The sequence below is a fragment of the Lemur catta genome, chromosome 5 (assembly GCF_020740605.2).
Source record: "Lemur catta isolate mLemCat1 chromosome 5, mLemCat1.pri, whole genome shotgun sequence".
Lineage (NCBI taxonomy): Eukaryota > Metazoa > Chordata > Mammalia > Primates > Lemuridae > Lemur > Lemur catta.
In genome coordinates, this window is record NC_059132.1 from 4402618 (window position 1) to 4429640 (window position 27023).

General features: G+C 47.8%; 1 protein-coding gene across 1 annotated transcript in view; it reads right to left on the reverse strand.

The window, feature by feature from the left end:
• The window catches only part of SPOCK1 (SPARC (osteonectin), cwcv and kazal like domains proteoglycan 1), a 465095-nt gene extending 449510 nt beyond the window's left edge, over positions 1 to 15585 (reverse strand). Inside the window, exon 1 of the mRNA XM_045552560.1 lies at positions 15409 to 15585. Coding sequence (XP_045408516.1) covers positions 15409 to 15585 — 177 coding nt within the window. The remainder of the gene's footprint in view (positions 1 to 15408) is intronic.
• Between the last annotated feature and the right edge of the window lie 11438 nt (positions 15586 to 27023).

The window sequence follows — 27023 nt, forward strand, 5'->3', positions numbered from 1 at the left end:
GAGGAGAACCAGGAATCAAGGCAGGGTAACCAGCCCGTCCATCTGGAGACTGTCAGTTCTTCTGGGCAACAGTAACAGTTTTACGCAGCATTTCCCCCACTCTTCAGGGGAAGAAAATCACACAGGGTCTCCGATTCACAGTGCAGCCAACTTACTGTAACTCAGAGGTAGATACACAACTCCCACTGGCCATTTATCTTGGTGAAAATAGTAAAAATCATGTAGTATTTATTGTACCTGACTGGTTGCAATAATCTATCAAACTTCCTTGGGATATAAAAACAATAATGTATTTGTTCAATTAGTCCTCCCTGCTCTTGGCTCTGGAAAAGTCAAATATCACCAAGAGGAGCTCTATGCCCTAGAATGTAAGCTCCATGAGGGCAGGGAGTTTTGTCTGTGTCCCAGAGCCTAAGAGAGTACCTGGCACACTGATTTCTTAAATGAAGGAAAGAATGGCGAGTCATTCTCAATTTCATCCACCTGGGCTATGTTCTGCATTAAAAAATAATTATAAAAGGAACAACCGTATCTCTAGGCCAGCAGTTGTCAGCCTTGACCCTACTGACAATTTATCTGGGGGTGGGGGGCAGACTGTCCCATGCACTATAGGCTGTTTGGCAGCACCCCCAGCCTCGGCTCACTAGATGCCAGTAGCACACTCCCCACCCCACTATAGCTACCAAAAATGTGTCCAGACTATGGCCAGATGTCTCCTGGGGGCAAAATCTTCCCTAATTGGGCATCACTGCTCTAGGCCTGCAGAGAGCTCCCAAAGGGCTGACACAGACCAAGAGAACTGACGTGTTTTCTGTCTTTTTCATAATGCTGAGATAGCACCAGGGGAAACCCTGCTCCCTGCCTACTCTCTGGGGTGAGTGCACCGACAGGCCCGCGGCGGGAGGAAATACTGGGTAATGAAAATCAGGCAGATGCCTGGAACACAAATGAAGACTGAGCTGTGGGCCCAAGCCTTGTCTGTATTCCACAGGAAAAAGCACTTTACCGCTGTGGTGGGGATGGACTTGGTTTTTAATGATCTCCTCTCAGCCTCCTCTACACAAGGGCATTAAAGCATCTATACGTTGCACGGGTAGCAGGGGAGCCGTCAGCAGCAACTTCACTTAAAATCCAGCTTGCAGCATCTGCGCCTGCTCCTAATTATGAACAAGGCTGGGATGCATTAACATCTCCACAACAAGCTCCAAGGGCTCTTCAGAGAATAGGCTCTGCGAAGCCCTCACAAGACCAGGCACAAACATGAGAGAGGGCAACGGCTTCTGCTTCCCAGCTCTGGGTGAGCCGGGGACTCTCACCTGTTTCCCTGACAAAAATCAAGAGGGATCAGAGAAACGTTCTCCCAGTCAGGACTCCTTACAATCACACATCAACTTACCTGGGCTGGTTTAGTCCTTGCACTTATCTTGGCATGCCACATTTCCCACATTCTTCTTCCTTACCAAAAAGTCACTAATGCCCAATGCTGGCAAGAATTCAGTAAAACAGGCATTCTACAATTTGGGGAGTAGAATCAGTATAACATGGTAACATGTATCAATGGCCTTTAAGATGCCCATGCCAGTACACCAGGTACTTCTACCTCTGGCAATACATCAAAAGGAAATAATTCTAAATGTAGAAAGATCCCACATGACCAAAAATATTCATATTAATATACTTAATTAGAATAAGAAAAAAATGCAAACAACCAATTGCCTGTTACTACATATCTTAGTTTGGTATATTGTAGCAGGCACATTCACTGGACTAATACACACCATTAAAATGTCATTTACAAAGAATAGTACCATCCTAAAATGTTTTTGCTATGTTGTTAAATGAAAAACGAGAGCACCAAATCAGATAAACAGTAAGATATCAACCACAAAAATAAGCACTTTGGTACTAAAAAGTCTACTGGAGGCACAAATGGCCAACAAGCATATGACAAAATGTTCAACATCACTAATCATCAGAGAAATACAAATTAAAACCACAATGAGATCATCTTACATGCCAATCAGAATGGCTATTGTTAAAGAGACAAAAACTAACAGATGTTGGGGAGGATGCAGAGAAAAGGGAACTCTCATATACCATTGGTCTTAATGTAAATTAGTGCAACCCCTGTGGAAAACAGTAAGGAGATTTCTCAAAGAACTAAAAATAGAACTACCATATGATTCCCAATCCTCTACGGGGTATCTGCCCAAAGGAAAAGAAGTCATTATATCAAAAAGACACCTGCACTCATATGTTTACTGCAGCACTATTCACAGTGGCAAAAATATGGAATCAACCTAAACGTCCATCCGGGGACGACTGGCTAAAGAAAATGGGGTGTGTATACACAGTAGGATACTATTCAGCCATGAAAAAGAATGAAATCGTGTCTTTTGCAACAACATGGATGGAACTGGAGGCCATGATCTTAAGTGAAACAAAGACACAAAGACAAATACCACATGTCCTCACTTGTAAGTGGCAGCTAATTAACATGCATGCAGGGAAGCAGAGTGTGGACTGATGGAAGGTGGGGACTCAGAGGGGATGACGGGAGGTTGCTTGCTGGGTACCTCGTGGGTTGCTCCGGTGCTGGGTGCACTGAAGCCCCTGACGTCACCACAATGCAATACACCCCTGTAGCAGAACTGCACTTGTACTCAATGAACATAAACAAATAAAAAATAAATGGAAAAAAAAATTCTACTGGAGGCAAATAGACCCCTCCCACAAAAAGTGACTGCACATTAGAAGGAAGTGATCTATTCCTCTTTTTCTATATCTTTTTTTTTTAATTATCTATTTCTTTAAATTGGGAAAACAATGTAACGTCAAAAGAATGGAAAACCCACAGTTAGAGCATAAACACTTCCCCTCTATGTTCCCTCTACATTAGCTTATTGTTGTCCGTAACACTTAAAACCAACCACTGTACCTTCACCTGTGCTGCTTTTCTCCCAGCCTAGAACATAACTTCCACAAGGGGAGGCAAGCCTCTGACATGTAGCGGATGCTCAATACATTTTTGTTGAATTGGATGTCTAAGGTAGATTATAGGTTTTTGTTTTTTAATTTCTCAATCAGCAAAACAAAAATGTTGCTCTCAGTGAACTTTCATATACTAATGGTGAGAGAGTAACTGGCACAACCACTTCAGAAAACTGTTTAACTGCATAAAGTCGAACACTCACCCTATCCTCTTGGGACCAGCGGTTTCCACACTTACGTGCGTACCTCAGAAACATGTGTACATAGGTTCACCAAAGACATGCCCAGGAGAGTGCTACTTTGTAATAACCAAAACCTGGAAACAACCTAAATGCCTTTCAACAATAAAACAGGTAAATAAATTGTGGAATATTCATCCTGCAGTGAAAATGAACAAAACACAGCTACACACAAAAATGTACGGCAAATTTAATGTTGAAAAAGAGGCCAGATATAAAAAGTAGCACATACTTATTATGATTCCATTTATAAAAGCATAAAAACGAGCAAAACAAATTTATGGTATTAGAAGTCAGTGACCACAAGGGGCACAAGTCAGACTTCTCAGATGCTGATAGTATTTTGCCTCTTGATCTGGTGTACAGGTGTGTTCACCTTGGGAAACTGCATCAGCTGGTACCTGTCTGATTTGTACTTTCTGATCCACGCATGCCATACTCCAGTGCAATGTACTCCCCACCAATCCGGGCTGCTGCATCTTTTCTGTGATTATCTCTCCACTCAGTACAGGCCTTGACAGGGCTAAACGCACCACACCTCGGCATCTACACACACATCACGTTCTGACTCATCTAAACTCTCCACCTTGATAGTACAGGCCAGCACCCTCTCGTTGGCAGTGTCTGGTCTGTAAACCTGGACAAAATGGCAGAGGTTACCCATGTATGTCAGTAAGAGTTGAGGTAAGCCCAGGTGACCTGACCCCCAGAAAGATGCAGGGATGAAGGCTTAATCTACTCTCCCCCAGAGATGTGACCCAGGGTCACAAGAAGAACAAAGCCTCTGGAAGTCCACCTTGACAGAACTGCTCTGATCCATTTACAGACTAGGCCTTTTTCTTTGCAGAACACCCCCCAGCAGGTTTCCCTGACCTCTGAGCACCTCTCTTTCTTCACTTTGTCTCAGACAGGAAGCCTGTAGCCTGTCCGGAGGACAGGAATCATGTTTAGTTTTTTCCCTACTATATCCTAAGGACACAGCACAGTGCTTGGTACATGGTAGCCTGGCCAGTAAGTATCTCTGGTACAAATGCATGAAAAACAAACAAGACCTACTGAGTTAGTTGGTTCCAGAAACCGGCATGTGGTTTCTGGAAAGGCAAGGATCTAGACCCACAACAGCCATGGAAAGAAACAAAAGAAAATGTTCAAAACACATATGAGAAGGTTTTTCTGAGGTAGGAATTTTTAAACCGCTAATCCTGGCATACAAAAATCTCAGAATTTCTCTAACATCAGTAAATAGAGCATTATTTTATCTTTACCATAGATAGCATTTTCACTCTCTCACTCACTGAGAGAGACACAGGCCTCACTTGGGATGTCTGGCCAGAGTCACCACAAGGCTAGCTAGCTCAGATGGGAAGCCAGGCCTCGGCCTGATGGAAGTGCTGGACTTCAACCAACCAAGCCCACAGAATTCACAAGGGAATCACCATATACCATCAGCCCGGAAAGACCCAGAAACTCCCCATATGCCCCTTAACAACAGATCAACGGAAAAATGTCAATTAACCACACAAGTCTGTCCAATAGACTTAACTATTTTCTCCCTCTTGGTAATATTTTTATCAATTTTAGGTGCCATTAATTTCCCATTAATTAAAGGAAATTCAACGAAGTGGGGTAAAGCAAAGTTTGAGTTTGTTCAGTGGGCAGCGGAATGGCTTCAGAACAAGGAATACTGACAGCTCTTGCCAACGCTCATAAATTTTCTAAACTTTGATGAATCTTTGTTTTTGGTGTCCTGTGATCTTTCCAAAAAAATCTGGCCAACCAAGCAAAAAAAGGTACTATGCCAAGAAGAGAGTAGCAGATAGTGTCACTGTCCAGCCCATATCCCTTAAACCTTCTCTGTCCTTCCAACTGCCAATATCTGCATCTCTCTGTCCAAGGAACACCTCCTATATGAGTAAAAATTATTTATTGCATCCACCATTCCTTGCCTATTACATACCCTTAACACCACTTCAGTTTCAATACCTTTTTCACTGTAACTAAAGCCAATGTCAGAGTCAATCTCCTTCAGTTCACCTGTGCAGAAGGCATATCAATTCTGTTAGAGAAGGCACAAACTCAGGTCAGAGTAGGCTGGAATCAGGCCCTATGGAGACAGAAAGATTCGCCAAGATGATCCCTTGGGACTTTGTCATGTAGAAGGTCTCACATCAATTCTACTATGCTCATATGTGCAAGCATCCCTAGGCTCAAGAGTCAAATGTTATTCCATCCCAGGAAAACCTCAAGACAAGAGCTGTTGCTGAGACCTCTGCAGATACACACATTGGGAAATAAGACCTTTCTTCCTACTGATGTCCATGGCAGCCCTGTTGGCATAAGGAGAAAATACCACACTCGTAATAATTTATTGCAAGTCTTCAAAATAAAATGCTCACTTTGTCTAAAATGTTATTATTCATGGGAGTTAATGATGTTGGCTATTTAAGACAAATAATAATTCTCTAGGAGTTTCCTGAAAATGCAGTCTGAGAACTACCTACGACAGAATCACCCACAATGCTTATTTAAAATGCAGGTTCCTGGGTGCCACCTTTGACCTACCGAAGACTATGCTCTGGACTAGGGATGAAATCTGCATTTCAAACAAGCCCTGCCAGTGATTTTTCAAGATCTAAAGATGCCACTCTGAGAATGCTGCTGGAGCACATCCCTCTGGGCATCCTCCCTTTCTGCCTTGGCCTGGCCTCCCAGAATTGAGTTAGAGTGAATCCATCTGCATGGCGGGACACAGCGAGTACAGCTGAAGTAGAAATAGCGGCCTCTGCTCTCTGCGTATTTGTTTCTTCCATGTTCTATTTGTGCAAAGACTGCCTGGAACACCTGCAGCAAGTTCTGCTTCCCTGCTCCAATCACAGGCACTGATGGACTTTGCATAAATGCCTGCTCACCCACCCCATAATTATGCTGGGGAAGCTTGATGGTACCCTCTGTAGTGTAACATGTCGCAGATCACACGGGAAGAGTTTGTAAATTATTACAAATAGTTGTGTAACATGTCCTGCCTTCCTCCCTTCCCCATCGCACCAAAGGAAAGGTCCTTTTCAAGAGTCAAGCGAGAGGGCCTCCTGGGGGACATATTTTTACAGAACCATAAGAAAATCAACCCAATCAAGTTAATTGGACATTAGCATTATCCTTCTAAAAGAATCACCACCAGTCTGCAAATGCATCTTTCTTCTTCTCCAAAAACCGATTTTCCTCGTGTCTGTCACAGGAAAGCCGGGAGGACCGAGCCCCAAGTGCTACAAAGCCCCCATACCAGCCAACACGCCCCACGTGGTGCTGCAGTAACAGCACGCATGCCTGTCTCTCCCCCTGTGCTGGGATCCCTGAGGGCAGAAATCTTGCTTTTCATCTGTAACCTCAAAGCCTGGCCCCCAGTTGGCTCTCAGCAATGGTGGAAGGGAGGGGGGAGGGGCAGGAGGGCAAGGAGCAGCACGATGTATACTAGTCTCATTTTTGAAATATAAACTTCACAGATCATCACTCTAAGAAATACGATGGTGCCCTTATTTCTAAACAGCAGTGGGAAGTGTAGGAGCTCTGAAGCCCAGGACACTTGACCACAGAGGGAAGCATAAGCCAGGAGTGTCCGCAGATGCTGAAGGAGTAGGAAGGATTTTTTTAAGAGGGGTGGGGCAGGGTGAGGAATATTTAAACAACAGAGATGGCAGCAGAAGGCAGCACAGAAAGGCACAAAGAGGGGGGAAAGAATAGGCCATCCTTCCAATAGGCCATCTGTGTACCTCACTTTTCACAGCTGACTCATTCCCCTGCCCCCAAAATGAGTGTTAAATTGAAAATGTGGGACGTGTGCTTCTTAAGGACACTCGGAGAGAACGTGCTACTTGAGGGAACCCTACGGCAAACACGTTTGACGGAAACACATCAAACCTTTCCCCCTTCAAGACCTTCGGACCTGCTCTTCCCAACGCCTTCCTCATCTTGCGACCGCTGTCATCCCGCACAGCCCGGCCACAGTGCCAAACCATCCATCAGCTCCTCCCCGCCCCTCAACAAATCCTCAGAGCATCAGCGCCTCTACCTCGAGGTACTTCAAGGATCATTTTGTGATTGCTGATAGGTCCACCACGCTAGACCATAATCTCCAGGAGGGCACAGACGTGTCTACCCTCCTCACCTAGCAGAGGCCCGGCACGTAGCTGGCGTTTGAAGAACACTTTTGCACCAACAAACCACCCTGCCCTGCAGTAACTATTTGTTGTTGTTTGGGCTTTTCCAAAACCACAGCCAACCTGCTTTAGCTCTCGTGAATTATAGGCTCTCAGATGGCCCGCAATGATCTGGGCTGAAGACCTGAGTCTTTGGAGAGAAGGAACAAAGGTGTGACCGATCCTACTAGAATTTTCCTATTGGTTCTAAAGCCAAACCTGGAGCTTGACGATTTCCTGAATGCTAAGAAGCATTTGCTAAAACGTGCAGGAACTTCCCCAAGAACAGTAATGCACCATCATGCCAAACCAAGACCAAACCGTAGGCACCAGATGTGCAGAGGTGCTGAGAAAGCCACAGCAACACACAGGCTGGTTGGACCCCATTCCCTTCCCTCCCATAAAGTCAGCCTGGGACCATTATGCAGGACAAGATGTTTTTACCTCTTGAGATGGGCTAGAGGCAACTGGGTCAGAGCTGAATATTAAAAGCAACACTAATTAGGGCTTTGTCCACATAACAGGGCTCCCAGGGGAGTCCTTCACATAAATAGGATTCCAGGCACAGTTGGGCACAACTCCCCTCCCAGACACTTCATGCTGAGAGTAGCCAGTTTCAGGAGGGGTCTGGCGATACTGTGAAATATGATGGGAAGGTCTTCGGTGCCAGGAACAGAATGGGCCATATGGAACCTCACACAGCCTCCCAGACTGGCAAGGCACGGAGTGAAGACAGGCTCAAGGATCATGGAGCGATTTTCCCCAACATGTTTCTAAGACATGAGATGGAAAGCAGCCATGTGCCATCAACTCACTCATACAAGGCGGAAGTGAAGAGAAGTGAGTCTTGGAAAACAAATTAAAATAGCAGATCTATCGGCCATTCGAAGATCTCAGCACGTACTTTGTGCCATGTGCTCACTCAGTCCTCCCCCAAAACCCACAAAGTAGATATTATCATTCCAGTTTTACAGGAATGAGGAAAGTGATGCTCTAGCCAAAGACCCAAGCTTAGACTTGGCAAAACTGGAATATGAAACTCAGGTGAAGAGTGGACACTTAACCCTGACAGGAGTGAGCCTCAAAGAGCTTTTCATGGATTCAGAGATTGTGCCCGAATCGTGAGGGGGACTGCATTTCCCTGTCAGGTGCTCCCTCCCTCTCAACAGCACCCCATCTACTGGTATCCACCATCATTTTCAATGACTAACAGAAGGAGAAGCACATTTGCAAAGCTAGTATGACTCACTGGTGTCAGCCTTCTGCAATGAGCCCCCCCACCCACGAGAGGTGTGGAAAGTTCTGGTCTGGGATAGTTCACTCATCCATTTATTCATTCAAATTCACCCCAACATTCACTGAGCAGCTTTCTTTGAAGAGCTCTGTGGTAAATGTCTGGAGACACCAAGCTAAACACAACAGTGTATCATAAAAGAAATTATGAAGTTGTGAGGTCCTGGCTTAGAAACAGGAGTTAGACCAAAAATAAGTGTGTGACCCCTAGAATTTCCACCTATCAAAGACTATACGCACATGTGCCTATTATGCTCCTAAGAGCCTTCCTTAGGAGTTCATCCAAGAGATGTGCTTAGGATGCAATTCAAGTCAACAGAATGCTTGTTTGACCACCTGCTGTACATGAGGCATAAGACTTAAGCTCTTACTTCAGGAAGCATCCGACTATTAAAGAAGCTAAAATATAGACATATACAACTATAAATTGAAAATAATGCATAAAAGTGCTATAGGAGTTAATATTAACAAAAATAATAGCCTCTACTTATTGAGTATTAAGCCAGATACTGTGCTAAGAGCTTCACCTGCATTAACCAAACACTCTTCATGCTGACCCGTGACGATGGTCAGCAAGGGGACACCTGCTGACATTTGCCCACCAGGCACCCATTTCCCCTTAAGGAACTACCCTTCTACCACCTTCAACCATGGGATCCAACAGAGCCCCCTCCACCACTCCAGCCCCAGGCTCCAGCCCTAGGCCTGTACCCAGGCCTGAACAGTCAGCACATTCTACCACCTCGGCCGAAGTGATTGATCGAGGACTGGGTACATAACACAGGTAAACCTGACACATCTTAATTTGGGACTTTCACTGGCACTATTGAGACATAAAAACTATACGACATAAATCTGGAGGTGCCATGAGCTGCTACATGGAACCAGTCAGCCTGAGAACAAAACCAACACAGGAGAGATAAAGCCCAAAGGTGGGGGCCGAGGGAGGCAGAATGACAGACACACACAAACCCCAAGTCCTGTAATATAACTTGAGCCCCTGGATCTAGCCTTACATAAAGCCACAGCTTATCAGTGGAATTTTCAGTTACACAAGTGAATAAGTTTTCTCTTCCATTTAAGCCAGCTTGGCTTAGATTTCAATCACTCGCAATCTAGAGTCCTCACCAATAGCATATTATTATCCCTACTTAACAAATGAGGAGTCAGAGGCTCAGAGAGGATGAACAACCTGCGAGTGCTTTAAATTAAATTAACAGTGTAAGGTTGGGGGGGGGGCTGCAACGGTAGTGTGCCCTTAGACCAGAACCACCCGGTTCAATTGCTCAGAGCCGATCTTTCTTTTCTCTCCACCCAACAATGTAAAGGTAGAAACAGATAAGTTGCCTCGCTGTGGTCCCTTTCCCTCATGGTGAGTCTACTTCTTGTTTAGCTCTACACTGAGGGGACAGCCATTCGGAGTCCCAGCTTTATGCAGGGTCTATTAAACTCTTCAGCCCGGGCACTGTCTTCTTTCTTGGTAGTGCATAAAAATGGTACATCTTACAATTGATGGCAGCCCATACTGGATGAAATATGGTTAAAAAATACTTACAACCTTGGGCAAATTATTTAATACCTTATAGGAAATTTCTTTGGTTTGTAATTATCTCACCTGGGAGATATGGCCAAGTGTGAGCTTGGGTCTCATGAATTTCCCAAGAAACACGCACAGTCACCTCACTGTAAGAAAGGCAAAACGAGTCATCCTGAATGTGTTTGGTTCGAAGTACATTATATTGAGTAAATCATTTATTATAAAATATTTAATTATTAGCATTATTTTTAAGTAACCTAAAATGGCTGAGCTAACGAGGAGGTCCCATTCCTCTAGGGGAATATTACAGGTATGACTATCCATTTGGAGCCACTTCTTGGTTTTGAAAATAGCCTCATCAGAATGTAAGAGAGTGCTTATCCTCCCAGCAACGCAGTTCAGCTGACGTACTGTGGGGCCAGGTCTGGGAAGAACCAGGAGAAGCAGGAAACTCAGCCTGGAAAGGTCAACTGGGGCAAGAAGTTCAACCATCTAAGACCACACTGGGTGTATCCCTACAAGGGCAAACTGAAGGTAAGGACAGAGAAGACAAGAATGTTCTTGGTCCTATCAACTTTTAAACTGTCCCTTTATAATGATCCCTGTGAAATAATTGTTTCTATCAATGGTCCTCTGGAATAGGGGATTTAAGATAGTGGGTTCATTAAAGAGAGTCATGATCACAAACTCATTTAAGTCTCCTTGAACCTGTTTAATCGAAATGATTTTCTGCTACTCTCGATTACAAGCCGAGTTTCCGTGGTGACAGATTAATGACCGATCCACTAAGCTATACCACCTCTTTTGTCACCAGCCCCACTGACTGAGCCAGCCCCTGTTTTATCAATAAGCCCCACTTGCCCTTGAAACTCATTATAGCTGAGACGTTAAGATCAAATGAGCAGATGAGAAGCTCGCTGCCACCTCGGTTCTGCTACAGAGACCACAAAATCCCACAGAGCATGTGCCAGAAGGAGGAAGAACGTGCGCTGGTCCTTGCGCTCTTATTAGAATTACAAACTCAGGTCACTCTGCAGTAAGATAAATGCCAGCCAAGGAAACACTTCTGATTCTTTGGGCCTGCTAAAGGTAATTATCCTAAAGTTAAATGTCAGGGATAGTTTCATGTGTGCAGAAGAAAGAAAATGTCATGTTTGGTGTAAGCAACAATATTATTTTAATCAAATCAGAAGCTCATTATTAGGAGAAGATAAGCCCTCACATAGCACCCACAATAAGCTGTGTCCACCTGGCTTTCCATTCCACTTTGTCTTAACCTAATGCTCTTCATGGACGGCCCTCACCCATAAGGCAGGAAGAACTTGCAATGTGACATCATTGAAGGTGCACACCCCAAATCCGCTCAGCTCCTGATTGGCTGAGGTGCAGAGTGAGAGCCTAGTTCAGCTGGCCTAGTCCAGCCCAGGCTCCTCCACATCCCAGCTCTGTACTTCGACCAAGAGACTTAACCTCCCAGGAAACAGTGGATGCCAATAATAGCACTTCTCCCATAGGACTGTGATGAATATTAAATAATATACGGAAAATACCTTAAATGATGTCTGGCACACTAAGTGCTCCATAAACATCAGCTATTATCTATTTCTGCAATGTTTTAATCTTTTAATTACAAGCAGTATATGTTACCTTTATGAGGAAAAAAAAACCCTTAGTTTAAAAAAGGAAAACAGAGTAAGAAATGTGACAGTATAAGTTAAACGATTTCATCCAGCAGACAAGAGGTTACCTGAAAGATATTACATTTCTCTTGTTCACCCTTATAGCCCAGTGACTGTAGGCAGACAGTCAAATTATGTGTTGCAATGCATGAATGTACAAATGGATGTGAGAATGAACAGCAGAAAATTTCCTTGCAGTTATGGTTATGGAAAGCCAAAGCCAAATCAGATTCGGGAAAATTAGGAGAATCTTGACCCCTCAACCTCAAACCACAAAGGAGTTAAATGTGTGACAGCTGGAGATGGAAAATTACTGTACAACTTAATGCAAACATCTGCCTTCTTCTCCTCCTCCTCCTTAATATTGTATTTGTGCAAAAGTCCAGGCCTCCATCTGGCCAAAACATCCCAATTGCTAGTCCCTATAAAAGAATAATGACCAAACTAACAGACCACAAATACATTAGGAGCAATCATCTGAACGTTGTTGGATTTTTCCTGGATCCATAAGTCCAGGCAACAACCATAGAGTAGTTGTGAAGGTTTTACTTCTGGAAATAAGGAGACAGTAAGTATTTATGTACCTCGAGCAATAGGATATATTTCAACATGCTAAGTAGAGGCTGCCAGCTCATCTCTGGCAATGTCACAGCACACTCAACAGTAAGGGACACATGGAGCACACATCTCACCACCATACTTATTTCGAAGTTGGCCCAGTAACAACAACCAATAGCTACAATCGATTCTCTAAAAAGAGCCCTTAGCTTTCAGTTTCCCAAGTTCAAAAATCACTTCTAAATATCTCTCCCCCAGGTCCAACAAAATAACAAGTCAGTAGGAAGGAAAGAAGTTTTCTTTCACAATGAGTTTCAAAAATTGACAAGCATCATAACAATAATCTTGGGACACAGCCTTTTCAAAGTTATCAGTAGCTTCAACAAAACAATTAAAACAAGACCAGAGAAGCTGGGGTTTTGTCAACCTCAGGCAAGGCCAGGCTCAGTGAAAATGATCAGGCTGGCTGAGCCACTGTAACATTAACTGGGGCTTTATCCATTGTCCACTGAATAGCCCGTTTCTATAGAAAGCAACCATTTACTCCCTGGTCCCAGGGGACTCAGGCTTTGCAATTATTCCACATAAATGACCCGACTGAAGACACTTGGACTTTCCCTAAAAGGGCATCTGGTCTGAGTTTCGCAACACTTTAAAGAGGTTAATGGCTTTAAATTATGTTTGAGCCACTGCTAGTATCGGAAGGCTCCATAAAACATACAAAATGGGTGATGATTTAAGACATTTGTGATTTTTTGAACACTTTTAAATGTTTGTAATGGTATGTGCTGGATCAAATTATCTTTAAAAAAAAAATGCTGCTAAAAATATTAGTTTAACATCTAAAACTGCTCCAGAAACAGAAAAGCAGTTGCTTGAACATAAAAGCTTTCCTCTTTTTGTTGTTATGTCTTGGACGTTGCCCATAAGAAAGAAAAGAAATGAAGAAAAGCCCAATTTTAAAAAAATTTAAAGCTAAACAGAAATTAAGAATGCCATGCTTATTATACACTGAGACTAGAAAATCTTTAACAGGCACAAAAGCCCAGGAGACCTTTCCACAACAAACACAGGTATTTTCAATCTGACCCAGCTGCCAGGAGAACCACAGTGCCTGCAAAGGCCGCCCTGCACTTCTACCCCGGCCCAGTTCTCCTGTCTCTAGCAGAGTTTAGCATCTGCCCTGGTCCTCAACTCTAAGACATCATGATAGAAAAATAAAAACAAAACAAAAAAAATATTTCTGTCCCAGGTGACTCCTTCATGGTTTGGGCATCTTTTGAAGCCACAGGCAAAGGTAGTCAGTGCAGGGCTTCTCAGGTCTGAGCAGAAAGGGGATATGGATGGTTAACAGAGCAGGTCAGGCATGGGGCAAGGTGTGGCAGGAATCTCACTGGAGTTGGGGAGGGGAGCAGGGGGCACATCTGCTGCAAAATTAAGGCCCCAACAATTATGTATCAATTAAAAATGTTTTAAATGAAATTATAATTTTTTAAAAAGGTCCTAAATAACTGTGAATGTTCACTGAAAGTGTTTGAAAGCCCCTTTCCAGGAGAAGTAGCCCAGTGTCACCTATTAATAGAAAGAGGAAGAAGGGGAACAGAGGGAAGAGAGGGAAGTCAGTCTCCCCCCAAGGCTATGGGTGCAAATGCTCCCTGCCCCCTGGAAGGGGGCCTGGAGAGGGTGCTCTTTACAAAGTGTAAGAAAACATCTGAGATTCCTTCCATTCCTCAGACCCTCTCCCTGCAAGGGCTGGGGATACTCGGAATGGGGCTAGGAGGAATCCGGTAGAGAAAGCTGACCCCCACAAATACCCCACCTTGAAGAGTCTGTAAACCATGCCCTGTGACAGAACAAGGGGCTCTGCACTATGGATCAAATTATCATTTTTTTTAATGTATGCTGCTAAAAAAATCAGGTTAACACCTGAAACTGCTCCAGAAACAACAAAAAAAGCAGTGCATTTGAACATGCAGCTTTTCTCTTTTTGTTGTGAAGCCTCAGGCATTTTTACAATATTTAAGGCCTCTCAGTGCCTGGAATTCCTAATGTTAAGTACCATAAAATATGGCACTTTCGAGTCCCCTAGAAGGGCATGGCCCCAGCCACCTGGGGCAGTCCTTGAAGGAGCTGGCAGAAGCTCCCACAGCACAGAGGAAATGCCATCTGCTGGAAAGGCTGCACCAGGTGGGCACACCTGGGGAGCGGCAGCCAGCCCTGGGGCAGAAACACGCAGCATTCGTGCTTCTGGGTGCCCAGGAATCACGTTCTCCCCTCCCAGGGCTCTCCCTGAGGAGCAGCCCTCGCCACGCTGGCTACCTTCAGGGCGGGGACCAACTCCACCGGCTGCCTGTTTCCTTTTACTTTCCCTGCAGACTCCAAGGGTCAAAACCACCACACTCCTCCCCAACATCTTACCAGGCCATTGCGTGGCCCTCCCCCCAGGACCTGCTCTCCTGCCTGCGACACCCGACTCCCTCCCTCATAGATGCGCTGGGCTCACCGCACACCTAACCCCTCCGGTAGGGATTCTTCTGATACGTCCTAGAGACGGTCCAAACCACTGCTGCCCCGGGGAGGTTTTCCTCCAGGGCTTGGCAGGGTCAACCACCGCCCTTAGGAGGACTGAGAAGCTTCGGGAGTCTCTGTCCGCTCAGCTGCTCGTGGTGTGTGTCACACCTCCGTGCAGTCACCTCCCCCAATCCTACAAATACGCACACCTGGACCACAGGTAACAGGCAGGAGCATCAAGCCTTGAAAGTTCTCTTTAAAGTTGTTTTCGTGCAAGATGCGGCCCAGGAACCACGGACGGATCAGCCCCAGGGGGAGCCCCGCACCCGGCCCCGTCCCCACCCCGCGTCACAGTCCCCTCTCCGAGGGGTCCCCGCCCCGCTGGGACTGGCAGCGCCGGTACTCACGTCTCGGAAGCGGTTCCAGGACCTGTCCCGGTCGTACTGGGAGACGGTGCTCAGCCACTGGTCACTGTCCAGGGAATTGCCGCGGTGGGGGCCCGCGCCCCCGGCGAGCGCGTCCAGGTGCCGGCTCTCCACCTGCAGGAAGCACCACGCGGCCGCGAGCACCGCGATCGCTGGCATCTGCGGGCGGGGACACGCGGGGACAGTGAGCCGCGGGCAGGCGACGGCGGGCCCCTCGCCGGGCAGCCCGGCGTCCGAGCGCCCCCGAGACCGGCCGCCGCCGGGGAGGAGGGGATCTCCCGGCGGGGACAGAGTCCCCCTCGCGCAGCCGGGGAGCCCGTGGCCGACCCGAGACCCCGCTCGCCAACGCGGGGCTAAGACACGAACGAAGAGGCTGCGTCACAAATGAGGGGCGGCTGTCAAACTACAGGGGACCCCTCTCGCCTATTCTCCCGGTGCCCCAGGGACCGTGCTTTCCAATCAGGGGCTTCGGGACCCCCGCCCCGAAAGCAGGGAGCCCCGGGCCGCACGCGGGACCCCGCAGACGGTGCCCGCAGCTCGGGGCAGGGGCGCGGGGAACAGGGCGCCGAGCAGCGGCCCGGGCTCAGGGAAACGAAGCGGGGGAGCCGCTGCTGGGTCCCCTCCGCGGCCGGGGTTTCCTCCCGCCCGCCCTGCGGCCCCGGCGGCGGAGCGGCGCGCGGAGCTCGCCCCAGGCCCGGCCCCGCCAGCCCCCGGCGGCCGCGGGGGTCCCAACTACGCCAAGTTGGGGCGCGGGGTTCCGCGGGGCGCGTACCTTGGGGGCCGGCCCGGGTCCCCGCGTCCGAGTCGCTCGAGCTCCTGCGGAGCGGTCGCCGAGAAGGCTGGCGCCGCCGGCTCCCGCAGCTCCCGCAGCTCCCGCAGCTCCCGCCGCCGCCGCGCGTCCGGCCGCTTTGTGAGCCCGCAGCGTTGTGGCTGCGCTCGCCGGCTCGGGCGCGGCGTCCGCGGGCGGAGGGCCCGGCGCGACGCGAGGCCTCTGGCGCCCCCTGGCGGCCTCGCGCCCGGCCGGAGCGCGGCTGTCGCCCTGTCTCCCGCCGCGGGGGAGTCCGCGCCGGGCCGGGCTGGAGCCGGGCAGCAGAGCCCCGAGGACCGCAGGGCAAGAGGCGCGCCCGCGTCCGGGCACCCTCGGGGGGAAGGTTCTCGGGCCCCAGATCAGAATCGCGATGGTGGCAGCCGGGCGCGGCGGCGCGCACCTGTAGCCCCGGCTGCCGGGAGGCCCAGGCAGGAGGCTCGCGGGCCCGGGCGTCGGAGGCTGCAGCGCTCCGGGATCGCGCCTGTGAATAGGCGCTGGGCGACAAGGCGAGACCCGTGTCTTAGGAAGAACAAGAAAGAGTCACCATCACGTCGGGGGAGAGAGGAGAGGGCTTTTCTAAAACTGAGGATTCCCGCCCTAGCCCCTCCCGGCCTGCCGCACCCGCATTTCCTAGCAAGGCCCCCAAGTCTGTGCTTTCCACGAGCCGTTGATCTCACTGTGCGCAGGTGCTTGTCGTGCACAGCAAAGTTTGAGAATCTCTGCCTTGTCATTCCCCGGTGAGTGAATTCTGCGCTGCCTGTCCCAGCCGTGCACCTTCCCCGCGCCGTCAGGGCCGGCTGCTGTCGGTCCCTTCAAATGGCCTTTCTAGCTTCCATTTCTGTCATTTCTACATCCTTGTGTCCCCACAGTGGCCCCGTAGGTATCCCTTGGTGTCTGTTACTATCTTTCCCCTTGAGACCTGGCCCCGGTGCTAACTGCTGGGTTTTTCTCTGGGGGAGGGAGGGGAAAGAGGAGGATTAGACCAGGCTTTGGGGACAGGACACTGAGAAGCAGGAGACTGTCCCTGCTCCCATCCCCCCCACCCCCATTTCCAAATACTCACCCATGTTTGATTGCGTAGGGCTGGAAGGGACTTAACACCTTCCCCTGCCTGAGTACAGGTGACGCTCATCTGCCACCTTTCTCTCTACCACTACACTCCATTCCCCAGACACCTGAGTGCTCTTTTAGCACAAGTCTGACCCTACCCTCACCCCTCTCCCCTCAACACAAACTTAAGACTCTTCATGATGTTTCCTGGTAAAGACCAAACTCCTGGCTGGAGCCCCAGGCCCTGCACACCTGGCCCCTGCCCACCTGTCTGACTGCCTTTCACCCTACTCCCTGCTCCTTCCCTGACTTCCTGGACGGGCTGGCCTTGGGTACAGACCCCAGTGGAGATGGGCTCCCTCCAGCACTGGCATTCACTTCCGCCTGGGCCACTGTCCCCACACCCAGCAGGAGCCTTGTCAAGTCACTCCTCTGCCTACTCATCCTCACTTCTTCAGAGAGACTTGCTGAGCCTGTGGACCAGGCCAGAACCCCAGCAACGCTGTCCTTGAAAACACAACACTTCTCCGGCTTAAGCTCACTGCACGTGGAATCACTTACCCCGGGTCTACCTCCCCACCTGCTGGAGCTCCACTGAGGAGCAGAGGCTGTGCTTGTCTCATCCACTGGTGCTCCCTGGAGCCCAGCGCACATGCTCCTGACACACAGCAAGTGCCCAAAAAATACTTCCTGGGTGAATGAATAAATGCCACCCAACCATGCCTGGAACCACCCGTCTCAGCCAACACGCCAACAATGATGTGTGATGTGGTCTGTAGTAAGCTGTGCTGCCAATAATTTGGTTGTGTATGATAGTTTAACGTGTGGAAGTTGGTTATGATTTTTCTTAAAAACATCAGCAGAGCCATGGTTATCCCGACATTACTTCGACTGATTTGCATTCCTAGAAACGTTCTTGAAAGGGAGAGAGAGGAGTCACAGCTACTATGTTGGGGACTCCACATCATCCATGGTTTATTTTATCATAGGAATGTTTTAGGTGGGTGTATCAGAGTGGGAGAGAGGTTTAGAAATGATGAAGAGAATGTTTCTTCTGTTCATAGAAAACCAAGTAAGCAGCACTTCCCCATTTCTCTGCCCAATTTGACAGCAAAATTTCAGAGTTGTCCCCAGATGTCATTCATGTTTGCCTCCTCACCTCCAATTTTTTCTTCAACCTGCTCCAATCTGCCTTGCATCCTTACTGACTGAAATGACGTAGCACCATCAGCAGCCCCGTCCAAGCACCCCTCGATCCTCCCCGACTTGCCTCTGAGCAGTGTCCTCAGGCACCCCTGGCCCCAGCCTCCTGGCTTTCCTGCCCCCCGCTTTCATTCCTGCCCCCCGCCATCATTCCTGCCCCCCGCTGTCATTCCTGCTCATGCGGAGCTTCTCGGGGCTCCAGCCTTGGCCTCTGCTCTAAGCACCAAACCCTTTCCCGAGGTGCTCATGTCGAGTCCTGTGCTGAGATTCTCCAGGTACTGTCCAGCCCTGAGGTGTCTGATGACTTCCAACTGTACCTACAGCTTCACACTTGGCACCTCCTCGGAGGGCCTCACAGGTATGTCACACATCACCAGGCCAAAACGGAAGCCTGGGTCTCCCTCCATGAACCTGTGCTCTCACTCATCCCTATTACAGTAAATGAATCCCTCCCTGTCTATGCAGCTGCTTAAGCCAGAAACCTGCCAGTCATCTTCAGTTCCTCTATTTCCTCTCCCCTCACTTCCTGTCCGTCAGCGAGCTGGTCCCTTCTACTGGGAGTCATCTGTTTCCCTCCATCTCCGTGGACAGCATCTTGTCCCCTCAGCCAGGTGGCCACTGCAGTGGCTGCTTGACTGGCTTCCTTGGTTCCCTCCTTTCCCTGGCAACCCACTGTCCACTCGGAGGTGAGGGCATCTTTTGAAGATAGAAATCACTCCCTTGCATAAAACCTTTCAGTGGCTTGCCATGACACTAAAACAAAAATTCAAATTCCTTCCTCTGACTGAAAAAGCCCTGCACCATCTGGTCCTGTCCCTCTGCTGCTTCATTCCCTAGATTCTAGCCACATCCTTCACATGGTTCTGCAAACATCCCACGATCTTCCCCCTCAGGCCCTCCGCCTGCAATGTCCCTCTCGCTGCTCTTCACAGGTCGGCTCCCTTCTTAGTTGTCAGATCTCAGCTCAGTTGTCACCACCTCATTGAAGCCTCCCCTGACCACCCCTCTAAAATAGTCTCCACCACAGCCACATCGATATTCCCTATGGTCGTACCTGGTTGTTTGGTTGTTCCCTTAAGAGTATTTTGTTCCTTTGTTTCTCTTTCTTCCTCAGTTCAAATATTAACTTCAAGTGGGCAAATGTATTGTCTTTTTCGCTCCTGTATCCCCAGGCTAATTGCAGAACCTGGCATTCAGTGGGCACTCAATAAATATTTATCCAGTGCTTGAATGAATGAATGTATAAGAGTAAATTTCATAACCCTTAATGCATCCTAAAGTTTGAAACCCCTAGCTGTCTACACCCATTTCTTTTAGTCCCCCTTAAACCCTTTGTTCTGCAGATCCAAGCTCTGCTTTTCAAGGGGACCTGTCCCCAGTTTAATCAGAGGGCATCTGCTGTTGGCCAAGCTCCAACTTCACAACTGGAATCTGCCCTGTAACCACCCACCAGAGTGGGAACGGCAGCCAGCCAGAGCAGCGCGGGCAGGTGTGCGCTGCTGGGCCTGGCCTGAGCCAGGAGAGGACGTGACCTTGGAGCAGGGGCAAGGAGGCTGGGAGCTGGAGACCTGCCATCAGCTCCACCAGCACTCGAGGGGAGAAATGGCAGATTTATTCGGCTGCGGGAAGCACCCGGGAGCAAAATCAATACTAAGCCTTGGGGCTGTATTTCTGCTTTTCATTGGCTTATGCACAACTATAATAACTCCTTGTTTTAACATAGTTCTTATTTCCAAAGAGCCCCACATGTTTTATTTGAGGTTTAATAGATCCTCAAACATGTGCTCCTGGGTAGTCTGAAGCAGATATAACTATCACCATTTTATGCCCAGGATAGGGGAGCACAGAAAGGTTAGGCGAATTGCTGAAGGTCACAGAAAGAGGGAAAGTTGAATCTAGTAGCAGAAAGTTCCAGGTGTCCGCCCCACCCCATCCAGGATGCTGTGCTGGCTAGAATGAGAATCACCCATTAGGCCCCGTGCAATAACCGAGGTGCCTGTCATGCTTACCTATCACCAGCCCTCATTTATTTTTAGCCGCAAACGCATGTCTGCCTGCTACGTGGCATCTCCATGTCACTGTCTCACTGGCAACCTGAACTCAGTATGTCCAGAACTGAAAGACTGAGCTGCATCCCCCGTCGAGCCTGCTCTGTGTCCCCACCTCGGGAAAACCACCACCACTGCCCTAAACCCCAGCGTCATCCCGACCTCCTTCCCAGCCCCCACTTTCCACGGCTCCCCCATCGCCCAGGCCACCTTTCCACTCTCCCCAGCTGTACCCACTCTGGGCCTCTGGCGTCCACTCCCCACCACCTCTCACCTGCACTCCACAGTGGCCTTGCAAGGAGCTCCATCTCCTCCTCCCCCACGTAAGTCATTCTCCGTCCAGGAGCCAGAGTGGTCCTCTCTCAGCGGCAATGTGATCACTTCTCTCTACTTACTGTCCTTCCTTTGCACTCAGGATGAAGATCGGGCACCGCACCCAACCCCCTGTGCATCCTGCTAAGCCCAGGGACCCCAGTCCCCCTGCCCCTCCCCCTCAGGGCCATCCCTGCAGGGCTCCCTACAGCCTAGATGCTCTCCTGCCTCGCCACCCTTCTCCTGCCCAGCCCCTCCCACCCTTCCAGCCACAACTTCTCCAAGTCCTCAGGAAAGGCTGCCCCCCACCCCCGGGCCTCGCGCTCATCGGCTGCGTAACTGCCTACCGTCACTCCCCCCAAGACGTGCAGCAGCACAAAGGCGGAGTCAGGTCTGAGTCTGTCTCATTGGCTGCTGAGCTAATAACGCCTAAAAGAGCAGCTGGTACATAGTAGGTACACGATAAACATTGAATGAATCAATAAATGCTCGTAGCTCAATGCATTTATTTCCTTCCCTTCTTAGAAGTAAAGAGGCTCAGGGTTTATGCTGAACATTCTAATCCCCTATCACCCCTTGGATGGAAGGTTGGGACAGCGAGGGAATGACACAACCTTCCCACTCCAGGCTACTGTGCTGTAGCAGAGGGTGACGTTGGGATGTATCCGGGCCCCACAAAGAGGAGTAATGAAGTAGACGCATTTCTCAACACCATCGAAAACAGCTCACCCAGCAAGGCCTGCAACTTGTATGAGCCCATCAATGTTCCCTATCGATTATATGTATCGAGCAGGGCCCAGCTCACTTTATCTCCCTGCATCCCCCATGGGCCCAGCACACGCCTCCTTGTTTTCCTCTCCCCACGCAGAGCCATGGTGCATGGGCGACCCAGAGTGGGGGGGATTGATTTTAAACAAATGAATATCTCACAAAGAAATGAAAACCACCACCAGAAAAGCGTAACGGCCAAGCAACTACTCAGGGACAGAGCAGAGGATGCCAAAGTCCTGACCACAGAGAAAAAAAATCACGAGGACCACAATATTAGTAACATGGGCTGGCACCCAGGAGCACTTACAACATGTCAGGCCTGTGTGTCATCCCATGCAATCCTGATGAGAGCCCCCTGTGAAGTGGGCACACGCTACAGACGAAAGCCTTGAGTCCCAGAGTTGAGCTATCACGTTTGCGGATCAGTCAGGCAGTAAATGGGAAGCTGGGGTTTGAGCCTGGGATACCTGATGTCAAAACTCCCGCTGACCCCCCACAGCACTCAGCCGCACACTGCCATCCCACCGTGCCCGCAGCGTCTCCCTTGATGTCCAGGCCTTAGGCACTCTCTCCCCCTCGTGCTACGGGCTGAGATGGGAAACATGCAGACACCTGATCTCTCCTGGCTGAATAACAAGCCCTCTGAGACTCAAAGACAATTTTCTTTTCCGCTCTCAGAAAAGCAATCCAGGCCCCTTTTCTTTTTCTCATTAGCTTTATGTTCATTTAAAGAACAGGAATGCACCCACAAGTTGGCACCAGCCTCCGCACACACTACAAAGCTTCGGGATAGGCTGGCAGGGGCCTCCTTCCCTCTCAGGGTCAAGGCCAGATGGCTGCTTTCAGAAGGACCTCACAGGGTGGGTGTGATGCGGGTCCTCACCTTGGGGAGTGGGGTGCTGGTGAATGCTGAGTCAACAGAGAGCTTGGTCATGCCCCCGAAGGACAAGTTTGGTGAAAGAGGCCCCTGCTTGGCAAAGTACCCCAAGACTAAGAGCAAAATAGTGTCCCTTATGGAAGCAGATCTCCAGGAAGCTTTCAAGCTGGGATGGAAACAGGAGAACAAAACTGGAGCTGGAGCAGTCACACAGAGCCAGGTGGGCCTGGGAAACCCAACAACATGAATCAAACTATTAATAGTTTGCTGAGCCCCCAGAGAAGCGCAGTCTTACTGCAGCATGAACTCACTCAAAAGGATTTCTAAAATCACCCTGTGCACTAAATTGAACCAAACCAAACTTCCTGTATATATTTCCTACCAAAACTTCTAAAATGAAATGCACATGGGTCAGCAAGCTCCTACACACTAAACTGAACCAGCTCAGGCCCCCAGGAATGAATGACACGAGATAGAAAGGCATCATCTGTTTATTATTATTATGGCAAGAACTCTTAACGTGAGATCTACTGTAACAGGTGTTTTTTTTAATTTCAAAGTATTACAGGGGTACATATGTTTTTGGTTACATGGGTTGCTTTTGCAATGCTTGAGTCAGGGTTAAAAGTATACCCAATACTCAGATAGTGTTCATTATACTCATTAGGTAGGTTTTTGCCCATCCCCTCCTTCCCCCCTGCCTCTTGCTTGATTTCCACTGAGTTTTACTTCCCTCTATGCACCTGTGTGCTCATCAGTTAGTTCCAATTTAGTAGTGAGTAGATGTGGTCTTTGTTTTTCCATTCTTTAGATACTTCACTTAGGATAATGGTCTCAAGTTCCAACCAAATTGTTGCAAAAGGCATTAAGTCTTCCTTTTTCATGGCTGAGTAGTATTCCATAGTATACATACACCACATTTGGTTAATCCACTCATGAGTTGATGGGCATTTGGTTTGATTCCACATCTTTTCAATTGTGAATTGTGGTGTAATAAACATTCAAGTGTAGGTGTCTTTTCGATAAAATGACTTCTATTCCTTTGGGTAAATACCAGTAGTGGGATTGCTGGATCAAATGGTAGGTCCACTTTTAGTTCTTTGAGGCATTTCCACACCGTTTTCCATAGAGGTTGTACTAATTTGTAGTCCCACCAACAGTGTAAGAGCGTTCCTTTCTCTCTGCATCCACACCAGTATCTATTGTTTTTGGACTTTTTAATAAAAGCCATTCTGACTGAGGTAAGGTGATATCTCATTGTGGTTCTAATTTGCATTTCCCTAATGATTAGTGACATTGAGCTTAACAGATTTTTAAGTGCACGATACAGTAGTGTGATCTATAGGCACAATTTGTAGAGCAGATCTCCAGAACTTATTCATCTTGCATAATTGAATATTATACCCATTGATTAGCAACTCCCATTCTCACTCCCCCAAGCCAGGACAACCCCCATTCTACTCTCTGCTTCTAGGAGTTTGACTATGTAGGATACCTCATGTAAGTGGAAGCAAGCAGTATTTTACCTTCTGTGACCGGCCTATTTCACTTAGCACAATATCCTCTAGGTCTATCCATATTGTCACATATTGCAGCATTTCCTTCTTTTTTAAGGCTGAATAATATTCCATTGTAGGTATATACCACATTTTCTTTATCTACTTACTCATCAATGAATTTGAGGTTATTTCCACATCTTGTCAATTGTGCTGCAATGAACACAGGAATGCTAATATCTCTTTGAGATTCTGATTTCAACTCTTTTGGATAAATACCCAGAAGTGGGACTGCTGGATCATATGGTAGTTCTATTTTTAACTTTTTGAGGAACCTCCACACTGTTTTCCATAGCAGCTGCACTACTTTGCATTCCTACCAACAGTGTACAAGGGTTTCAATGTCTCCACATCTTCCTAACATTCGTGTTTTGGTTCTTTGATAACAGCCATCCTGACGGGTATGAGGTGATAGCTCACTGTGAATGTGATGTGCATCTCCCTGGTTATTAGTGACACTGAGCATCCTTTCATATACCTGTTGGCCATCTGTATGTCTTCTTTGGACAAATGTCTATTCAAGTCTTCAGCACACTTTTTAATCAAGTTATTTCTTTTTTGCTATTGAGCTGTAGGAGTTCCTTACATATTTTGGAAGAAAGTTATCAACTTAAGGCAAAATAGTCCCAGGGGACCTTGACAGACCTGTAGGAGGACACAAACCTCTGTCACTGTGCCAAGGCACAGAGCTCTGAGGTTCTGACAAGCCTTGGTTCAAACACCAGCTCCACCTCCTACTAGCTACGGACTTTCAGACTAGTTGATTAACCCCTCTGGGCCCATCTGCTTGTCTACAAAATGGGGATGAGAACGGTGTGCCTTCTTTCTGGAGCAGCAGAGAGGATTAAGAGATATGTAAAACTCACAGTGCCAGTGTCTGCATGTGAAATACTACGTGTGAAGTGGCTCTGTCATTGCCTTTCAAATTACCATGCAATTTCTTCTTAATGTCTCACACATGAGGCTCACATAAGTAGGTTAGTACATCTCTTTATCGACTGAAGAAACTGAGGCTCAGAGAAGAACTTTTCACTATTTACACACTCATCTTCACTAGATTTTTCTTAAGGTCGAAGGGTTAAGAAGAATTTGCCTGGCTACACACATATTTGCATATAATTTACAGATGCCTACAACTATGAAAGACATCCTTAGGCAATTTGCAAGTTAAATTGGTATCATTTCACTCAAGACATGAAGTGAGAAAGGAATTATCAAGCCAGGGAGAACTGCAGGGGAGACAGCAGGGGTCCTCAGAAATTCTCCCAACATCTTCAGTGGGAGAACACTAAATTCAAGACTATAGCATCTGCCCAACAAAGGAATATTATGCAGGGCATTAAAATGATGGCTATAAAACCCATGAAGCAACATGGAGAAACAGAGAGTAGGGAAAAAACAAGTTACAGAATTGGATGCGCAGGGTGATTGCAGCAGGAGGGGAGAGTAAAAGGAAACAACCTGGGACAAGTGGTGGCTGAGGAGAAGAATGAGGGAAGCAGGAACGTTCAGGGAAGAAAGCCAAGCAAGGGGGTGGTCTCCGCTGGAGATGCTTCAGCCCAGCCCCAGGGAGGTGGAACACAGTTGGTACCCCTTGTCGATGCCCCTTGAAGGGCTGGTCTGTGTTTTCCCGCGGCGTTGGCTGCTGGCTGCCGGGGATGGGTGTTAGGATGAGCAGGGCTGCTGCCTCCTCCACCCCTCAATTTTGACTCATGTATTCTGCCTGCTGGGGACACGGCACCATGCAATGCCTATCAGTTTAAGGTGTGTACTCTGCCTAAAAGATGTTGCCCCTTCATTGAAGGATATCATCTTTAAACTAGTGTCTCAGCTACACCTTCAAGAGGCTGTTCCAATACTCAATCGGGCCAACAGCATTGGGATGGGACAGTATTTAAGAGGAGCACAGTGGATCCCATGGTGTGTGCTCACTGCTATACCTCCTTTGCCATAAAATGGGCCTTGGTCCAAGGCAATGAACATCAGTAGATCAGACACTGATCTGATCCTAGCATGGTGGTGTTGGCTGAGACACTGCAGGCAGGAAAGGCAAGTCTGATCCCTGAATATGTGCCAGTCCCAGTCAGAATGAAACATTGCTGATTCCAAGTTGGAAGAGGTCTGATATACAAAGGGCTCAACAATGGTCTCTGTTTCTGGCAGGTCAAACATTCAGCTGCAGCAGTAGCTAAATTAGCCTTAGGGAAAGGGAACCTGTGTTGTTGGAACCATACACAATTTTCATCTTTGCAACCCTGACTACTCCGTTCATCAGTTCATCATGCAAGAAATATAGATGGGTGTATATGCATGGATTTGTGAGATATATATATATATGTGTGTATATATATATAGTGCATATGTATATGTGTGTGTGTGTATATATATATATATAATTTCCCAGCCCTATCTACAGAAAGAGTCTACAGTAATCACACCTCAGAAGCAATAAACATACTTAGTACCTAGATCTTGGTTTCTAAACACATTCTCCAACAAAAGGAACTAGGTTTCCTTGAAAATTAGTTGATTCTAGCACAAGGACAGGGAAAATACAAGATGAGGATAGAACACTTTGTAATGCCAGAAAGTAAGGAAATCCTCAAAAAAGAATGTGGGCTTGTCAAAGAATGGGGTCTGGATAAATAGACTGTGGTACATCCAGACAATGGAACATTATTCAGTGCTAAAAAAAAAAATGAGCTATTAAGCCATGAAAAGACATGGAGGAACTTTAATTGCATATTACTAAGTGGAAGAAGCCAATCTGAAAAAGCTACATACTGTATGATTCCAACTTACGACACTCTGGAAAAGACAAAACTATGGAGACAGTATGCAGATCAGTGGTTTCCAGGGAATGGGGGAGGGAGGGATGAATAAGCAGAGCACAGAAGACTTTTAGGGCAGCGAGACTACTCTGTATGATACCATAACGGTGGATATATGTCATTATAATTTGTCCAAACCCA